This window comes from Chenopodium album, chromosome 26 (assembly GCF_948465745.1).
Source record: "Chenopodium album chromosome 26, dcCheAlbu1.1, whole genome shotgun sequence".
NCBI lineage: Eukaryota > Viridiplantae > Streptophyta > Magnoliopsida > Caryophyllales > Amaranthaceae > Chenopodium > Chenopodium album.
The window spans coordinates 4545803-4567678 of NC_137859.1; the positions used below are offsets into that span (position 1 = coordinate 4545803).

A 21876-nucleotide genomic window follows, 5' to 3' on the forward strand; every position below is an offset into this window, starting at 1 on the left:
TTGCAATTTTAGTAACAGGGGAGTAAGTATCAAAATAATCAATGCCAAACTTTTGAGTAAAACCCCTTACCACTATCCTTGCCTTATACTTGTCTATGGATCCATCGGCCTTTAATTTTTTCCGAAAGATCCATTTACAAGTAATGGGCTTACAACCTCTAGGAAGTTCAACCAATTCCCAAGTGTTATTATTGAGAATTGATTGTAATTCACTATCAATTGCTTCTTTCCAAAATACAGCATCAACTGACCTCATTGCCTCATCATAGGTTCTTGGATCATCTTCCAAAACAAAAATATGCACAAAATCATCATCAATTAAGGAAGATTCAGATAAATAAGAAGTAATAAAATCAGGACCAAAACTATTTTCCTTTCTTCCCCTTTTGCTTCTCCTTGGCTCCAAAACAGAATCATCGTTAGTAATAGGAGCATTAGCAATAGGTAAACTAACAGAACTACTAGCATGCAATTCACTATCATTAGAAGGAGACATTTTCAAAGGAAAAATGTTCTCAAAGAACTCAGCATCTCTTGCTTCAATGATATGACCACCTGCATAAGAATTGTTAGCACCTTTAACAAAGAAACGATAAGCTGCACTTTGATAAGCATAGCCAATAAAAATAGCATCAACAGTTTTGGGACCAATCTTATCCCTCTTGAAGCTAGGTGTGCCTACTTTTGCTAGGCACCCCCACACTTTCAAGTATTTCAGGTTTGGCGCTCGACCTTTCCATATTTCGTATGGAGTCTTGTCAAGCTTCTTGTGAGGAACCCTGTTCAAAACATGACAAGCAGAAAGAATAGCCTCCCCCCACATGTTATTAGGAAGCCCAGAACTAATAAGCATAGAATTCATCATATTCTTTAAAGTTCTATTTTTCCTTTCAGCTATACCGTTTTGTTCGGGTGAATAGGGAGCCGTCGTCTCATGAACAATGCCAAGTTGCTCACAAAATGCCTTAAGAGTGTCAGGGCTGTACTCCCCACCCCTGTCACTCCTAACCCTCTTGATCTTTTTGTCCAACTGGTTTTCTACCTCAGCTTTATATTTGAGGAACATTTCCTCAGCTTCGTCCTTAGACCTGAGAAGATAAACCATACAAAAACGTGAACAATCATCAACAAAAGTAATATAATACTTTTTACCCCCTCTACTTTCGTGATTATTAAAATCACCTAAGTCACTATGAACAAGTTCTAGTACTTCAGTCTGTCTATCTACTGATTTAAATGGCTTCTTAGTAAATTTGGCTTCAACACAAACTTGACATTTCGAAAAATCAGTTTTAGAAAAACTTGGAATCAAATTTAAGTGTTTAAGCCTTTTAACAGAATCAAAATTAACGTGACCTAATCTAGCATGCCATAAATCAATAGACTCAGCAATATAAGCAGAAGAAGTACTAGCATTCTTATTCATAGTGTCAATTTTAACATCAAGAGTAAAAAGCCCCCCATTACAAAAGCCCTTCCCCACAAATTCCCCATTGCGAGTAAGAACTAATCTATCAGAATCAAAGGAGAGCTTCAGTCCAGCTTTCATGAGCAAACTGCCAGAAATTAAATTCCTGCGCATTTCTGGAACATGCAAAACATTAGTGAGAGTAAGCAATTTTCCAGAAGTGAGAGCGAGAACGATCTTCCCTTTGCCTTGGATAGAAGCAGAAGCTGAGTTGCCCATGAAGACATTTTCACCTTCAACCTTGTCATAGGTAGTGAACATGTCCTTGTTGGCGCAGATGTGCCTGGTAGCTCCAGTGTCAACAATCCACTCAGCAGCATTACCTGTAAAGTTAGCTTCTAAAACAACAGCAACAATAACGTCAGAATCCTCAATAAGATTTGCTTGACTTTGCCCATTCTTCTTCTTGACCCTGCAATCTCTAGCCCTGTGACCAGTCAAACCACACTCATAACAGATTCCCTTAAACTTGTACTTCTGAATTTTCCCATTAGGCTTAAGGTTACTGTTTTTGGCTTTGGACTGGTTGTTTGATTTGGGTTCAACAAGGTTGGCTTTGGCAGAAGAAGAGGAAGGGAAAACAGAAGGGGTTTTGTCTTTGATACGGTTTTCCTCCTCAATTTTGAGGTGGGCAGCAAGTTCCTCTAAGGTTAGGTCTTTCTTTTTGTGCATGAGTTGGTTACGAAAATCCTTCCAAGAGGGAGGGAGTTTCTCAATAAGAACAATAGCAAGGGTAGTATCACAAATAGACAGACCTTCAGCAGCCATATTAATACAAATACTCTCATAAGCATGAATCTGATCAATAATAGGCTTATCATCAACAACTTGAAAACTTAACCACTTACTAACACAATAACGTTTAGTACCAGCATCATCAGTTCCATATTTTTTCTCTAAAGCATCCCAAATATCCTTAGCATGATAGAAACCCATATAAATATCCAACAGACTATTCGACATATAATGCAACAACATGCCCTTACAAGTTCTATCATCCTTAGAAAACTTAATCTCAGATTCAGACAAATCATCTTTATCAACAGGTTCAACAATATCATCAAGAACATATGCAACATCAATCTGCTCCAAATAAAAATGCATCCTAACAGCCCAACGTTTATAATTCTTTCCATCAAGAGGTTCTAGTTTAGACATATCAGGAACAAGGAATTTGGAAGCCATAATCGTCTTTTAGATTGTTATACTAATAAGCAATAAACCAGAAATAACTTATCTCTTGATGCGTGAACCAAACTGACAATAGCCGCGTCGTGGAGAACCACTGACCTAAAAGACGATTCCGCGCTACCTCCCGGTGCAGTAGACAATTGCGGTCGCCCTCCAGGATAAGCACGGCGCCGGAGTTTATGTGCACTCACAAACCCGACTGGAACTCAGAATACTCGCCCAGAAAACAGAACAGAAAGAACATGTATTTAGATAAGTTTAGAGAAAAGAGAAGACTGATTGTGTTGTGTGTTTTGGCTAAGAAAACCACCGAATATTTATAGGGTGAAGAGGAAAAACGGAAAGCATGAAAGGTGGGAAGAATCTGGCCAAGAAAACGACCAGATTAATCTGGTCAGTCAACAACCGAGGCAAGAAACAAGGAATTAATCAGTCAGCTACAATCAAGGAATTAATGGCTGATTAATTCTCACAACAGTCAGAAAAGAATAAACCCAACAGACAAAAAGGAATATTCTGTTTAACAAAGAAAAGGGAAATAAAATTTCTCCAAAAAGATAACAAGGACCCACGCCCGCGCATCGCATTCCCCAAGACCCGAGGCCCGAGCCCGACCCGACCCGACCCGGCTCGGCTCGGCGCGCGCGCGCGCGTGTGTGTGTGTGGAGTAACACACACCTCCAACTCACTCAACTAAGTAGTGCTAAAGCACTACATTATAAAAACAAGGAAAAACCTTCCTCCCCAATCAATGTGGGACTTTTCCCCTTCCATTTATTTCTCTCTCTCTTTCCCTCTTATTTTTCCCAACACTCTTGTTTTATATCAAGAACTTCCAACAGTAACTAGTAGTGTCAAGTGTGAGGTAAGAGAGTGTGTGAGTGAGATTGAAAGAGAGAAAGATATTCGGATGAGCCAACAAAAAAATGATGATGATGAAACTTTATTTTTATAGCAAAAGCCTGTTAAAACAAACACCTTTCTGTCATTCTTTTTAGCTTGAGTCTTCAGAAGATCTTCCCTTCAATTTTTGATTGGATCATTATTCATCCCATCTCATGGTACAAATGTAAAGGACGACTATTTCTTTTTTCTTTTTTTCTTATACACAATTTCTTATTTCCAATTATCCAATGACAGTGACACACGTTTCGGTTAAGGCATGGACCACGTATCACTTCTTATTTTATTGAAAAAAAGAAGGTGATTTGTTTGGCTAAGGGTTTTATGGTTCGATGGTCCAAGCCTCTTTTTTAAGCTAAGCCCATGATGGTGAGACCAGTGGATGTTATTGGCTTGATTTTCTTTTTTGGGAATTGGCAGCCAGCCTAGCAAGAATGTTGGAACCTTTTTTTTTTTAAATTTATTTTTTATAAACTCTCCGTTTGTCTATTTCTACACCACAAAAAGAAATCATATAATCATATTCCGTACGGAGAAATTCTTAATCACATTAGTTTCTCTAAACAAACATTATACATCATATTCAACTATAAAGTATACTTAATAATTAGAGCGGCTTATAGTTCTCGTTTTAAATACATTTTGTAAAATGATATTACAAATTTGTGATTTATTGACAAAAACGTGCTTAATCTGATGGATTTATAACTATTGTTCTCAATTTTTTTCGTATTTAACTTGTTGTATTTACTCCTTATATATAGTTGCATTCGTCAATTTTTTTTTTATAAATTATTCCAACAATTAGGTTTTAACACTATTCAGTAATTAGGATATCTATTGACCATTTATTAGGAGGACTTTTAAGCGATGAAACATATAATTGAGTGAACTTATAAAATTTTGTTAAATTTGTCTTAAGCAGCTAAATTTTCGATATCTCAAATTTTCATTATTCCTATGTATATACAATTAACATGCTCACTACAAAAATTAACTAACCTACCTTGAATGTACTCTAGAATTTCTCACGGCACACGTATCCAAAGAAAAAGGAATAATCCAGCCAAACATAACCTATTCCTCACTTAACTTTTTTCCCCTTCTCCTCCCTCCTCAACAAGTTTTCCATCTAGTGGTTAATATGATTATTATATGTTTGTATAGTTAGGAGTAGGGGAATTTTTGATAAAATCCATCCACAAGGATTATTCTTATGATAAGTAGAATCCTTGTGCTTCATACTCATATCCTTTTCAAGGAAATCATTTTCATGTCTATCCTTGTTATGTGATTTTTGGAGTCCAGGAAATTGATACCTTTTCTTACTCCTTTATGGTGATTTGACTTGTTACTATAATCCTATTGCTTATTAAATTTTATATAAATTAATAATTTACAAACGAACATTTTCATTTGGTGAGAAGTACGACGTATATTATGCTTGTAACAATATATAAAAGTGCATTGTTATTACTACGTAAATTTATTAGATCTGTCTTGATCTAGATAGTCAACCTTGGTTAGACTAAAGCATTCATTAACTTATTGTTATAGATGAAGAGAATGTACCCTTAACATAAGTATTATTTGTTCTCTTAAGTAATTTATAGAATGAATTAAGCTATTTTAATTATAATGAACTAGAATTGGTCTTTAATTTAATGGTTAAAATCAATTATAAAATCATGATAACGACTAAATTTCTTTATGATGAATAAAAATAATTATATATCAAAGCTAATTTTCAAAAGGATTAAAAAAAATATCAAACAAATTAAACTTAAAAGAAAAAGGTCATTGATGAGTTACTAGCTAAAACGAGAACTATATCAATTTCTTGTACTACGCAGCTCGCTCTTTTCATTTTTCGTCTCGGATCATTACTTAACATTCTTTTCATATATATTTATCTTTTTATTGTTCATGTTTTTTTTTTCATACTACATATTTACATATCTTTCTGTCCTACTACTTTGTTGGTCCGCCTAAATTCACGTTCATTATATAATAAAATAATAATAAAAAAAGAAAAGACATAAACATGTCTAAAAGGCGAATTCAAAAATTAAAAAAACACAGTGCTAATTGTTGCTATCTCATTTGCTCCGACTAAAACGAGTAAGAAAAAGGGTGTGGAAAAGAAAAAGAAGTAACGAAATACGTGAATACGTGATGAAAAAAGCTTAAAGTGAGCAATTATTAGAAGAGGGTCCAATTTCCATGGTATCTCGTGCATGAAATTTGCATGCATGGCGCAATGATATGAACCCAGCACACCCCCCTAATATCTCATTCTTTCCGCACTATATCTGATAGACTGTGTACTATTATTATCAACTCTTTAGAATGGACTCCTAACTATTCTCATATCATCATAATTGAATGAATTAAATTTTATCTTTTAGCTAGGTTTTGTCTTTCTCCATGGACTACAATCAGCCCCTTTAACACTGACCAAGTAACCCCTATTACACTAATGAAGTAACCTCTATAATGGTTGGCCGCACGGTGTGGCCAGCCATATATAAGACTTTGTGTTTCTCAAATTATTATACGTTCTTTGATTCAAATTAAAATATTATCTTAATAATGGTAAAACTTTATTTGGTTTGGATTGAATTATCATCTTATGAGCTCAAATTTTTTACTATCTGTATGCCTATTGATTTCTAGTAAGCAATATATATTTGGACAATAAGGAAGACGTGATGAGTCATTCACCTATATAATTGTAATGAAAATTAAAGTAAATTAATTCTTCGTGCTTTTTTAATTTTTTTATTTCTATATAAATTTATCTTTATGCGATAGTCTTTGTATTTAACAGTACAAAAAACTCACCCTCCGTCTCACAACAAAGTCCCATCTATTCATTACACACATATTTTGAAAATTTGCAAATATATGTACATAAAGGAATTAACACTACTTTCAAAAATTAAATGCATGCTAAAACGTAAACAAGAAATTAAGGGCTTGTTTGGCAATATTTTCGGTTTTCAGTTTTCTGTTTTTTTTGAAAACTAAAAACCAAAAACAGGACACAAGAAAAAGGTGTTTTCACTTTTTTGCTGTCAGTTTTCGAAATTATCATGATTTTAATAACTCTAAATATTTTTTGATCCATTATGTAACATATGTAATACTCTTTTAAAAAACAAAAAACCAAAAAACAGAAAACTACAGCGATGCCAAACGGACCCTAAAAGTAAAAGAGACCGGAAAGAGTAATACATATAAGTAGCAGAAAAGACTAGATATGCATGGAATCTCTAGCTTAACTTTATATATGACCTCATGAACATGGTCCATCCCTTTAAATACTAAGTATAAATAAAAAATAACTTAGACACTAAGCCAAGGCAGACCAAACTAAGGGACATTGGAAAAGGTACTAGGAGCAAGATGGAGCTTAGGTAGGGTGCATAACAAGATGGATATGTGGTCCGACATATTAGGCCCAATTATCATTTTATTGTCACACGTAATTGTTGCTCATTCGGTTGCCTACAATAATATGATACCATTTTTAATTTTTTAAAAAGGACCTTTAATTATTGATTATTTTTATTGGTTAACCTTTTAATTAATTTCCTCCCCCCTTTTTTCCTTGTTTTATCCTATTCTAAAAATTTGTTTATTGATTAGATGATAAAGTTGTATGCAAAAATGGAAATATAAGGCATCCAAAACAGTAATTTGTGTTCCATTTGACTTCCTAGGGCCCTATGTTATTCTACTTTAATAGTATGCAATAGCTAGTAATATTACCCATTAATTAATGATATTTTTAGTGTCACATTCACTAAATTTTAACTGCATTAGGAAGGATCAAAAGAATGGCATCACATAAAAAGATGCTAAAGAACCTTACTTAATTCAATCCATGATCGGACATTACTGAGCGTATGGCAAATTTTATACTCGTCTAGCTAGTTGTTAACACTTGGAAATAGAATGTAATGCACAATCTTAATTAAATGTTATTGTCTTTATTGTAATAGTAGATGGTTCATAACTAATAAGGCCGACAAATTACAAGAGAATTAGAGGAAGAAAAATCTTCAAAGGGGGATGAGAATTGAGTTAGGAATGAGTAATGTGAGGGAAATAGGGTGGAAAGGGAAAGAATGAGCCCAAAATGATGTCACATGGTAGTTGGGAGACAAGAAGGTGGTAACTTTTGATGTTTTTGAAAATAGAATGTGGTAATTTTCAAAAAAAAAAAAAAAAAAAAAAAAAAAAGAAGGTGGTAATTGCTAAAATGGACATAACAGAATGTGGTAATTGTCAAATTTTCCTAACTTATACGTAGTAAAAGAGATGCTAACCCTAAATGTTACGGAGTACTAATTTGAGTTGAAAAATTAAAAGCGAACTTTATATATTTGGATCATTATTGGATGCATGAACTTTCATCATGAAGAAATATGGACGTCAAGTAATAACTGGTAATTGTGTGGATTGTCGCCTTTTTGTCTAGTGATGTAATCCATTTAAATTTTTTTATTTTTTATTTTACTTTTTTTTTCACATTATTTGGGCAGACAAATGTTGATATCGTTGCTTTAATTTGTCGGTGTAGAAAATAGATTATGCCCTTGATTTTTATAAACACGACATAACTAGTCACTAAGTCACTAATCACTAAGTAGTAGAGAATCAGAACCAAGTTGCAATTTGATGCAATATGTTGTTGTATTAATGGCTCAAGCTAGTCTAAAATAGTGGCTCAAGCTCAACTAAGCAATTAAGCTAGTCTAGGACCTTTTATATCAGGCGACCCATTAACGTAAAAGCACCACACACTTACATAATGAATCAACTTAATTACTTAAATTTGCCACTTTTGGATAGATCTTTGCCTTTGTCATCATTTTTTTTTTTTTTTTTATCTTTAAGAGTTTAAGGCTGGGCTATAAAAAATATAATATTTTGATCCTAAATCCATACTTTATCCAATTCCTCACTTAAAAATAGATTAGAGAACTGGATCGGCAATATAGTACTCCGTAATATTTGGAAATTTTAAATTTCTACTTTGTATTAGCTTTAAATTAGAGCTCTTGATGAAATTCTCCATGAATTAAAAAGCCTTTAATACTTTGATATGTTGGAAGATAGAAGTAGAGATAATTGTTGGGTTTTTTTTATTTAATTTTTGGAGTATGGAGTACTTTGTTTACTCAAATGCAGTTTTTTTAAAAATATTTTGGACCACTTCAAATTTTGGGCCCTAGGCCGGTGCACCCCTGGCCCATCCTTAAGGCCGGGCCAGAAAATTTCATTAACTTGTAATGGATTTTTTCCCTTCAAACTGGTATATAATTGAAATTTGTTTCTAAAAGTTTTGACAAAAAATCCAAAAAATTCCTAATTTCATAAACATGTTGTGCATTATTTTCCTTAAAACTGAAATAAATATTGAAATACCTTATGCTATGTCTATCCTTCAAATCAAGTTAGACTTCAGTAAAACTCATCAAAACATAAGTATCCATATACTTTCAATTTAAGCTTAAATTCAAACATTACATTCCCTACTTTAGCTTATACTCATTTACAGTTCAAATCATAAACATACTACCTCAAATAATTTTGTAGGACAATTGAATGATATGTGTTTATGGGCCAATGAATAAGATGGGGATAAGACCAGGCCCAGTCCGCCCAGAAGTACCACTTTGGCAACGACAAGTTTTACTTCAATTTAGGCCCATTTCATTTTTAATAAAAATACTTCCTCCGTTAATGGTTATTTGCAACAAAGGAATATTTTATATCTCACAAATAATACCCTTTTGTTGCAAATAACCATTAACGGAGGAAGTATATCGTTTGTGTAATTAACGAAATTCCTTAAAATGATCATGTCGACCGGGAATTTCATTCATCAACGTAATCTATCTTAAACTGAAAGAAAGGTCATTAAGTTGATAATGATATTAATGAACATTATAATTAGTATTCTGTAGAGTAATTTAATATGGAGTAAAATTGTTGTTTTTTTAAGGATAAGGGCTGTATATAAGAAGCTAAAAATGGAAAGAATTGACAATGAATGAACATTTATTACGCCGATTTACTCGTGAACTGTTGATAAATTCTCAACTTAATACGGAGTACTAAAAAAGGAATTATAATAAATACTTATGGGCTGCATATAGCATTAACCCCTGTTTTTTTTAAGTTTACATTAGATTACGACATCATCTTATTTTACGTGATTTTTACTGAAATTTTAAAACTTTTAGACGTTTATCTGGAATTATATTATCCTGCTTTCTGCTCGGTTAACGTAATTAGATCTGTTTTCAGCCATTAATTAAGTAATTAAATAAATTAATATCGAAATCAGATGTAAGCATGCATGTTCGCTCAGCAAAGAAAGCGGCAATATAATTGGTAATTTCTATACAATATATTGGATCTTAGCTAATCTAGTTTTCCTATTTGTTATCTAGCATCGACATCATCCAAGTTGACTAAACAATTTTGACTAGTGTAAATACAATTTTATTTCAATTATTCTTTGCTTTGTTCATAATATTAAAAATAGTTACAACTAATACATTCAACAGAATAAAGAACCCTTGAGAAGGATAAACAAACAATTCAAACGTAATGGAATGATGTGAGTGGGTGAAATTAGTACCAATATACAATATATGTACGTACTCGTATTTCATTAATTATATAAATTTACGCATCATAAATAGACAAGTACATACGTGCTTGTCTTAACTTAGTTTTAATAATTAAAATTATAAATTTCAACAAGCAATTTAGAGTACTATATATATCACAAATTCAAAAGTTTAAATAGAATAAGTTTAGATAGTAATCATAGTATGTCGCTTTTTTATTAGACTTGATCGAACAAGAAAAAAATAAAGAATAAAAAAAATACGGCTGTACATAATCTGTTGAAATGAACTAGTATTAGGCTGTTGCTAACCCTTGCCGGCTTGCTGCTCTATCATTTTTCTGTAATTCTTTATATCAAACAATAATAATATTTTCTTTTATTATTTAGATATTTAAAAAATTTAGATAAAAAAGATTGATAGAAGGATGGTTAAGTACTACGGAGTATGAAATTTAAGTTGTGGGAGATTAGGTCAGAGCAACAAATATAATTCCACAAACTGTCAGTCTGCCAACTTGCTATTGATTGGGTAGGAGAGTCAATGTAACAATTTATTAAATGATCCAACATTCGCTAACAAAATTATTATTCAAAACTTATTTAATTAATTCTCAAAATAAAATAAAAAGGAAGGAGATGGAATTAATAGCAATCACAGGAGGAAGGTGGAAAATGGCAGATGATGATAATGTTTAAATGGACCAACTCAACATTTAACAAGTCACTTGTATTATATTTATATTACATGAATATGTGTGCCTATCCCAATGAAATCTTCGTTACAACCAACTTGGCATCAAGTTGAAGATCATATATATCATGTACTTCGTATTGTATACAGTACGCGTTAAGCTAGGTTAACACTTTGATCTATCCTCCAGATTATCTACTGGTAATTTGATGATAGATAGCTAGGTAATACTGTAATATGACTAATACACGGTTCATTTAATTTAGCGAGAAGAAGTAATGATGGCCGGCCAAGTCAATTGATTGAAAATTATAATTTCATAACATGGGAGAATCAATAATATTATGCTAATACGAAGTATGAAGAAGCTGCTTGAATTTCTTTTGTGATAGACATAGTAGCTAGTAGATTGGTGTAATCAACCATTTTAGACCAGGTAAATCACAAGTTTTTAATGTAAGTCCCATGTGCTCAAAGAATTGAATCAATAATCGAATTACTCAAGTTGAAGGGCTTAATATAAGTCTCAAAGCTATTATGATATATTGATAAGCATCATTATGGTCACATGAGTAGATAATGGGCATACAGTACAGTTTAAACTTTTAAACCTTCTTATACATCTAATATTTTTATGTATTATTTTTTTAATTGAGTAGCAATTAAATTATATATAGTATTTTTTATAGTATGTCCCTATAGAGTCAGATTTAGCCAACTAGCCATTTAGGATTGTAAAAAATTGAACTTACTTATATAAACTATATTATATGATGATTTAATTTAGTTACTGCTTTAAATAAATAAAAAAAAGGCCGAAAGAGTAATCCCTGGAGGGATATGTAAAAGTTACTATTGTACGTCTATACATTTAAGAATTATATTACGAGTACTGATATACACTCAGTGTCATCTATCATGCTAATGTATGCATAAATTTGATTGTGTTAAATTTATTTATTTTTTTTTTAAAAAAACAAGTAAGCAACTCTACACTTATTATACAAGAAATTTTCAAACTTTTATCGAATCATTTTTTTTAAATTAAAAACGGCTGAAATTATTTATTGTGTGAATTATTATTTCTTTTTTTTTTTAGAGATGAAATATTAATTTTCCTGATACATTAAACAAAGAAGTTGATGGGAGGTAGTTCATGCAAAAGGTTTTAAGGAAAATCAGACCATATAATAATTTAGAGTAGATAAAATAAAACCTTGTAGAACCAATGAACGTGACTTATGGGACCTAGTCCTTGGACTTTTTAATAAAAGTCAAAATAAAGGAGCCTCTTTCTTCTTTCTTCTAATTAACATTATTACACCGACCGTTGAGCCATTTTTCCCATTTTCAAGAGATGTGGCCACTCTTTCCTCCCTATATTAACTTCCACTTTTTTCCATTAATCTATTCTTAATTACTCCCTCCGTCCCGTAATGCACTGCCTCTTTTAAGCATTTATTTCTCACATAATAAAAAGAAAGAGACATTGTATTAAGAGACGGAGGGAGTACAAAATATTTCTATTTATTTTTTAAACCTATTATTTACTCCGTATTATTTATTGAGCTGTCAATAGGTCAAATTTTAGCTTTTCTCCTCCCAAGGCCCAACCAATAAAAAGTCGTCTACTTAACCAAAAAATAAAACAAAATAAAATTCGTTTCAATTCTCCCAGTTTGAAAAATAGCGTGTTTGACTTTGCATCTGATTTCTGTAAATACAAGTTGTAAACATGGCCTCATTTCTTTCCTTCATATTAAATTCTCTCTCCTACCATTTCTTCACATATATATATAAGCTCATCCTTTTCACCTCTTTTTCTCCTCCACCAAATTAAGTTCTGCTTCAATTCATCCGTTACATATTATTATTATTATTTCTATATATATAATATAGTATTTACTTTATATAACTCCAAATATAAATAAAAATGGAGGTGAATATTGAGATCCCATCACATTTTTTATGCCCAATTTCGCTCCAATTAATGAGAGATCCAGTTACAATATCAACTGGTATTACTTTTGATAGAGATTTCATTGAAAAATGGCTTTTCTCTTGTAATAAAACCATTTGTCCTGTCACCAAACAACCCCTTGATGATGATGTTAGCTGCATCATTACCCCTAATCACACTCTCCGCCGTCTGATTCAATCATGGTGCACTCTTCACGCATCTTACGGCGTAGAGCGTATCCCTACTCCGACACAACCCCCTACTATAACACAGTCTAACATCAGCAAGTTAATCTCCGATGCAAGTAAGTCACCCCAACAGATGAGGTACACCTGCTTGCAGAGAATTCGGTCATTCATTGTTCCAGCCACGACTCATTATTACTCGTCGAGATGCAAGAATATAATAGTTACTTGTGGAGGTCTCCAGTACGTTGCAAATGTGTTGATAGAAAAGGATGCAACGAGGAGAGAAAAGGAAGAAGCGGTGTTTATTCTAGCTCAGATGGACGGCTATGATCAAGAGTTTAAGAGCGTAATTTTGAGAAACGATGATTATGCTGATTTGTTTATTGGTTCTTTAGTTGGGTTGTTAAGTAGTGAATCGTCGTCTAATCAGGAAAGAGAAAACGCGATTAAGGTGATGAAGATGGTTTATAGTGTAGCGGATCCTACTCGGTTGGGTAGTGTTGATCATGAGATGTTTGCGCATATTGTTAGGGTTTTAAGAGATCGAGTTTCGAAAGAGGCTACAAAAAGTGCGTTGAAGTTGTTTATTGAGTTAAACCCTTGGGGGAGAAATCGGGTCAAGGCTGTCGGGTCTGGGGCGGTCCATGAGTTGGTGGAGCTCCTTTTGGATGGGATGTTGGATCGGCGAATATCGGAGTTGGCATTGGTGGTGTTGGATCAGTTATGTGGATGTGCGGAGGGAAGGGCGGATCTAGTAGGGCATGGTGCAGGGTTAGCGGTAGTGTCTAAGAAGATATTACGTGTGTCCCACGTGGCGAGTGATCGGGCAATAAGGATATTGTCGTCGATATCAAGGTACGTGGGAACGGCGAAGGTGGTAGGGGAGATGATGGAGGTAGGGGTGGTGGCGAAGTTGTGCTTGGTCATACAAGTGGATTGTAGTTCAAAGACTAAAGAGAGGGCTAAAGAAATGTTAAGGTTGCATTCTAGGGTTTGGAAGAATTCTCCTTGCATCCCTCCTCATTTGATTTCTTCATATCCAACTAATTGATTAATTAGATCGATCTTAGTCAACGATTGATTTCAATGTAAGATTCAAAAATTTTGTGAAATCTTCGATTAATTAATTTAAGTTCACTAAACAACACAGATTAAAAATTGTCTTTAGTCATTAACATTGTTATTGGTGAGAAAACACATAAAAATATACTATATAGTTTTTGATGTTTGTGAACATTACTCACTATGTATATTATTATAATGAGTCTAATTTGTACTACTAGCTAATACGACATCAAAATGCAGATGGACGAAAAGTTGTATACATCTATGTACATTATAATAATTATTATGGAAGAAAGATCAAGAAATGCACGCAAGTTGTACAAAGATGTATGTGGTGCTATTTTTTGTAGTACTTCCCCAATTTAATGTATAAAAAATGATCTGATATATTATACATACTCTGATCTAAGTCTTGTTTACTTCTGTTATTCTGTTAATTTTGTTTTTATCTAGAACAATATTTTGTATGTATAATATGTTGGGGAAAATGAGAGGTGATGCTTTAAAAATATTATGGACGTCAACTTTATTGTATCGAACATATTTAATACAGTATGTATGTTGAATGGATCGATAGAATATCATGATCCTGTTGCTACTTGCTAGCTAACTTCTTGAAGGAGGGAAAGGGGTAGCCATACCTAATTTACCTATTTTCCAGGCTATTTCCTTCCGTATTATTCCCATCAAGTGGACATTATTATACGAAATATATAATGTCAAAAAAAAAAAGTGTATATATTTACGTATGGTCACTACGTGTGTATCACAAATTTTCTTTCTACATATAGAATTATATATAGATGCCCTATTGTATTACTACAAGTAGTGTTTTTTTTTTTTTTTCTCTTGTATGTTGTTGTGAAAAAATATCGGCCTTAATTAGATTGGTGAAATAATTAGAATGTAAAATCTAGCTGGTTTAACTTTGCGATTTTGAGTGCCTAAAATTCCGAGTCCTTTAGCTATACTGCTATATTGATAGTTTAAACTTAGATAGAATATATATTACAAAATTTATATTTACTTTCAAATTTATTAGAAAACATTCCATGTATTTTCTCTAACATGAGTATCTACCTAAAGTGAGTGATTCTTTATAAATTCATTATCATCATATTGTCCAATTCAATTTTTTAGGCAAGGATTGTCCAATTTATTAAAGAAGTCAAACTTTAACATTCAATCTGATCTAGCACCTTCCTGTATAGTTGACAAATACAAAACACCAAGTATAAAAAATGTAAATACAGCTTTTGCTATGTCATTTTCCAGCTATATATCATCGGATCATGGGCTTATTATACTTTACACCATCTTAGATTAAGGCAAAAATAATACGGACTAATCCCTTATTTTAGTACTTATAACAGCGATATTTTAATTTTTGTAGCTTATGTAGCATGCATGCCTACGTTCAATCGTACATAATAAAACAATATTGTAATTCCTAAGTAAGCTAGCTTGTTCTAATGCATCTCTCTAATTTATTTCTTGCAAGACATTGTTGTTCATTGTTATTCAAAGACGATCCTTTTTTTCCCTACTAGAACATTTCACATTGATACCTCTTCACATATCGTTGCACCATGGACATAACTCAAGCACAATATAGCAATTGTTAGATTTTCCTATTTGTACGTACAAAGAGTAATCGTTTTTTACCACTTTACTACTACAATGACCTATACGATACTAAAAGTAGAATTAATTTAAATCCCACCAATATTAATTAGGGAGTAGTAAATACAATAGAGCTTTCTAAAAAAAAAAAGTAAATACAATAGAAAACGTTTTTGTGGAGGGTGAAAAGACATGTTTACGTATATTGGACTTAATTATTTCGGCTATGGAAATAAATAAGAATAGACTTGGGGGCCGGGGCCAATATAAGTGGGCCTGGGCCCGGCTTAAAATTTTGACTAATGGCGGCCGCATAAAGTTTAGACTGGACCATTTCTTTCCCAAGTAAGTGGCTAACTAACCACTTGCAGTTAAACAAGCCGAAGACTTGAGCCACCTCTCTCCACTTTTGTCAACACTTGCACTCTTTACCTATTCAATGTTATGTAATTATGTCCCATACTAGGTTTCATGGACTCAGGTATCCATGTCCAACACGAGTATGTGTTCAAGCATCTAAATCGGCCGATATTTTGTGAAAAAAGATCTATAGTTTTGAGTCAAAAGTGAAGGGTCCAAGTGTCATACCCAAGTGCGAGTGTCGAGAGTCCAACATGGTTTCTTGAGGTGAAATGAAGAGTCCATATAACACAAGTCTGATCCCCTATAGCCATTCCATCCACCGAACAATGTTTTCGGTCACAAATGCCTGATAAAATACTTTTCGGGTTTGGCACAAAACATGATTATGTTAAGAATATATTTACATTGTGTTAAGTAGGTGAAGTTGTGTATATAGGTATGCTAAATTAGCTTAACTTGCGAGTTTGAAGAGTGTTTTTAAATAACCTTTTATGCATATGTTTCTTGATTACAAGTTTCAAGCTAGACTCGATAGGTCGGATCTTAGTATTTTTACGTATTTAAATTAAGAAATTAATTTGAGTATAAATTTGTATGTGTTACAACCACAAGAAACTGCTACGCTATTCTATGGTCATTGGGTTTGACGATGCTAAAACATGTGGTTTAGACGATTACATAGAACATGTGATCAATATATTTCCAGTTAAATCTATACATATTTAGATAAAGTAGCTAGTCTTAATTAATTGTTGAAAAATAACCGAACTAAGGGCAGTTGAATAACTGACTGATGAGCAAGAAGCAAAGTCAAAAAGTTTCACTCTACTCTTTATTCTCAATCCATGGTTTTTGGTAGCTGCCCACGGGAGAATTACTTGGATTATGATATGAGTATTATTTATCCTAGGTTAGTGCTTGCCTTTTTCTTTTATAAATATCAATTATTCTTTGATTTGTCTTTCTAACATGGTATAGAATGCACTTATTTCACATACGTCCAATTACAAGTCTGGCCTTACAATAAATACGGAGTATAAATAATATTTTATCTGTTTTTTTTTTAAGTGACATTTTCTTCTAAGTTATATTTCTCACGTACAAAATCACTATATTTTAACAAACGATGTGTCACAATTGAAAAAAAAAAAAAAAAATTACTCCATAATGTTAATAAGACCTCATATGAATAGGTTATTCATTAAATCAAAGTCAGCAAAAAAGTGTGTGATTAATGCTAAAATCAAAATATGTTGCCAACTTAAAATATGGAGAAGTATTAAATAGGTGCATCGTGCATGGCATAACTATAGATAATACTACATATGTGGGTTATTTAATTTCATTGAATATGTGGATACTAATACAATTATACATACAAGTTTATTCTTTATTTTGAAGGATAAGGGAAGTAATTATATGGATAACATATACTCCGTACTACGTATGAGAAACATATATGAGAATAAGAGAGAATGGTACTCCATCCGTTCTATAATGTTAGTCCCATATGAAATTAATCACATAAAATAAGAAAAGAAGAACATTTTGAAACTAACATTAAAGTACAAAATAATTCATAATTCGTTTCCAATATTAGGAGATACCACGTATAGTTACTTACTCCTCTATTAATATTCACAGTGTTGGTATAGAATCAAAAGGCCCCGTTCTCTTCACCTCATTATTTTTGCTGAACTGAAATTATTTTTACTAAACTGAAATTATTTTGATGAATTTAAATTATTTTTACTGAACTGAAATTAATTTTACTAAACTAAAATTATTTTTGCTGAACTGGAATTAATTTTACTAATTCCATGTTATATTTCTTCTTTGAAATTACTGATTTTTACTAAACTTAAATTATATTCACTGAAGTGAAACTATTTTTGTTGAACTGAATTTATTTTTACAGAACTGAAATTATTTTTACTTAATATTATTTTTTTAAGGTGAAGAGAACAAGGCCAAAGAGCATGCAATAATACTGCAAATGAGATTTGATCTCATATCACAGTATTTACTATAATTGAATGACAATGTTGATTCTAGACAATCTCCTTCATTATCAGCCATATAAACTTGGTCTACAAATTAAAGCATAGCCAAATACTAGTCAGCACAATCAATCTATTCTAACATGATATACTCCAACAAGTCTGTAACAACCAATCAAAACATCCTATATGCAATGACTGTACTGAAAACGTGCGTATGACATGTTTACATTCTATCCATCTTTCTCAGCCATAGATATTATATATACTACGGAGTACTCCGTAATAAGCATTAGCCTGAAATTGTCAACTGTAACTTTGTCAAACATTAATTATCCCCTCAAACCCATATTTCGTGATGGATTCAAATGCATGGGAGTAAGCACTTTGTCAAACTTAGAATGCATAATCGAAATTAATATCTGGTTTTCTGAGCCACATTTTGTGAGATTATTCAAAATTAATTAAAAGTATTTTAGGATCATTATTTTGGCCAAGGTGTCAAAAAATATTTTTTCATGTAAGAATGACAGTGAGGCCGGAATTATAAGTTTAGTTTATGTTTGTTGGATCAAAGTCGAACTCTACACATAATAAGATCCAAATCCCATCAGAATTGTTTCGGATTTTCATCATTTTTTTATTTTGGGCCTTTTTTTTTTAATAAAAAACCTTTTGGATCAACATCAACTCATATAGTCTTATGTACAGAAATCGAATGCTGAATAAACTATCATCAGTATGAGAAGCTAGGAGTACGTTATCAATAGTGTATAACACATGAAATTATTAAAAGCAATTGCATCATGATAATAATGATATAAAAATCTTTAGGAATGTGTAAGTCCTATATAAATGTATAATATATATAGCTCAGATCAAATCATATAGTATTATTTTATATAATAATTTACAATTTGTAAAAGAAAGTACCACATTTTAATTTCCACCCAATTCTTTGCTAAAACCTAACATTGACTTCTACCATTGCTAAATTGATAGAGTTGTGTACTAAAAAATTGTGGATCGGACTACATATCATCAATATGTATCATGTATACTATCAAAATTGTAACATAGGATACCTTGTTAAAAGGTAAACTTGAATACAAGGTGAGTTGTTCCAAGCAGACGCATGCATCCTTAACATTTCCCTCACTTTATCCTTCAAATATTTTGCACAATCTGCTTGCAACACCATGCATAATTTTGAAACTGCACCAACCTTTAACATCTCATGCAACACTTCCTTGGTGGCTGAGAACTTTGCTATTAACCCGAATATATGCACCGCCCGGTCATCCACCACGGGTGACACCCGCAGGATCCTCTTCGACACCACGGCCATCCCTCCGGAATGGGCTAGGAATTGGGCTCGCCCGTCAGCACAGGAGCACAGTTGGGCCAAGAGACAAAATATAAGTTCGCTCATTTTCTTATTCTTCTCGGATTGGGCCAAGCCCAATTCTAATTCAATCTCAATAAGGTGGAAAATGGTGTTGGCTTCAATGATTTTGTGCCTATTCCTTCCATGTTGGCACACCTCGAGTAACACCCGGAGGGCCGCTTTCATTGGGCCTACATTTATATTCTTATTGTTATCGTTATCATCATTGTTTTGATAATCCAATAAAATACCCACAACTCCTTTGAAAAACTCGGGCTTCAGCCTCTCGACGAGGCTGGAGCCCGCAACCTTAACCACCTCATTAATCAAATTGACCGCGAGGGTCCTCCTTTCGACACTTTTGTCGAAGAGGACCCACGTGATGGCATCGACTAGATCGATGTTGTCCGCCACAATAGTCCTCATCTCAGAGGACACATTAGCCGGTACCCAAACCACTGTAAGAATCCTCAAGGCTTCGTTAAGAAACGTAGTCTTGTTATCCTTATAACAAGTGATAATCAACGAAACCATTGCTTTCACGACCCCACACTCCGCCATGAGTTTCCTATCATCATCCTTGGCATGTTCATCTTCCGAAGAAGTCGAGATCAACGAAAGGAGCTGATCGAGTGAGGTAGACTGCAAGCGAGGCACGCTAAGACCGCGTAGGATCTTCAATACGTGGGCGCGACACAGGACGGGTTTAGGAGTAGGGATACGTTCAACACCAAGGTTAGCATTGGCTACGCACCAACCTTGGATGAGACGTCGTAAGGTGTGGTTAGGGGTTAGATGTTGACTAGGAAGTGGTTGTTTAGTGACGGGACAAACGGGTTCGTTAACGACCGCCTCCTTTAACCACCGCTCGATGCTAGAGCGGTCGTAGGTGATGCCGGTGGCGGTCGTTACGGGGTCTTTCATAATTTGTAGGGAAATTGGACAAAGAAAATAATGGGGCACCTCAACTTCATCATGGTCATCCATGTTTTAGGTTTTTTAAAAAAATGGAGGAAGTTGAATAAACAAAAAAAATAAGAGTACAAGTTATAAATAAATAGACAAATAGTGTAGGATAATATATATGGTAAAGATTAGCGGCTGGTGAAGAAGATTATAATAAAAAGGGAGAAAATTGATGTGATATGGAGTATCGATCTCAATGATGAGGTTTGAACGTAACGTATGATTTATTATATAAATAAAAGGAGATTATTGACTGAATTATTTATTTAATGGCATTAATTAATAGATTGATTAGTAATAAATATGATTAAATAGAAGATATGGACTGAGTTGGGATGTCGCTGTCTTTTGATTACATTTACATAGTTGTGTTTACTGGTCATATTTTCTCATTTTTCATGTTTGGTCAAATTTTAAGAGAAGACCATCTGAAATTTGTATCATATTTTGTAAGACTTTTTAGGATGGAGTAAAGATGATTGCCATGTGGAATTATGTGATTGGAGAATTAGTTGTGTTGGGCCCACGTGAAAAGATCTGATTGGCTTGGGATCCAATTTATTCGAAGGATTCTTTTCATTTCATGCAAAAATCCATAATTTAATTTAAAATAAATAGGAGGGTATTTTTGAAAAGAAATAAAAAAGAATAAGAGGGGGGCTGGCTTTGGGAGACTTTAGCTAAGACATGGGGACGGATTTTGGGAGTTGAGTATTTCTCCTTTTTTGCTTTTCTTACATGAACAAAAGCACCCGTTCTCTTTAAAAAACGTAAGGATAAGGAGGATCGAACCCTCAACCTCTTACAACAAGAGTAACCATTTCACCATCTAAGCCAATTTTCAAGTATGTTATCAACAAGTAAAAAAAATTATATAAGTAGTGCAAACCAGAAGATTTAATTAAAATAAAATATACTAAAAAACTCAATTTTAGTTTGACAATGATAACTACAATTTTAAAAAGCCTTTTAAAAAATTTATTGATTGCACGTCAACAACAGTAACAACCAGGGCAACGCCCGAGCTACTCACTAGTTTTATATGAAAACATGTTTTAACTAAGGATTTCATTAGGAATTAAGAATATACTACTCCCTCCGGTTTTTTTTTTTTTTATTATTTATTTATTTATTTATTTATTTTTGTATGCATTCCTTTGACAATTGCACTATTCACATAGTATGAAATATTAATGACTTAATTTTTTCACCTCCAAAAAATAAATAAATTTTATTATATTATATATCATTAGATTAGTCATAATGTCTAGTTTCATAATATAATTTTGTTACAATTTTTACTAATAGACAATTAAAGATATTAATGGTCAAAATTGTGTCTCGGCAAATGTGCCGGACAAACTGATGCATTTAAAAAAAATAGAGGGAATATTTTTTTTGCTTGGTAGCCGTGTTGAT

General features: G+C 32.9%; 1 protein-coding gene and 1 pseudogene across 1 annotated transcript; one reads left to right on the top strand and one right to left on the bottom strand.

Annotated features, from left to right (window-relative positions):
* The first annotated feature begins 12827 nt into the window (after window positions 1-12827).
* Window positions 12828-14104, top strand: LOC145618484 (E3 ubiquitin-protein ligase PUB23 pseudogene; annotated as a pseudogene).
* Window positions 14105-18976: 4872 nt separating this feature from the next.
* Window positions 18977-20505, bottom strand: LOC145618321 (E3 ubiquitin-protein ligase PUB24-like). The gene has a single exon (XM_081673099.1). It carries the CDS (start codon window positions 20476-20478, stop codon window positions 19168-19170), a length of 1311 nt encoding a protein of 436 aa, XP_081529225.1. The 5' UTR covers window positions 20479-20505; the 3' UTR covers window positions 18977-19167.
* Window positions 20506-21876: the final 1371 nt, after the last annotated feature.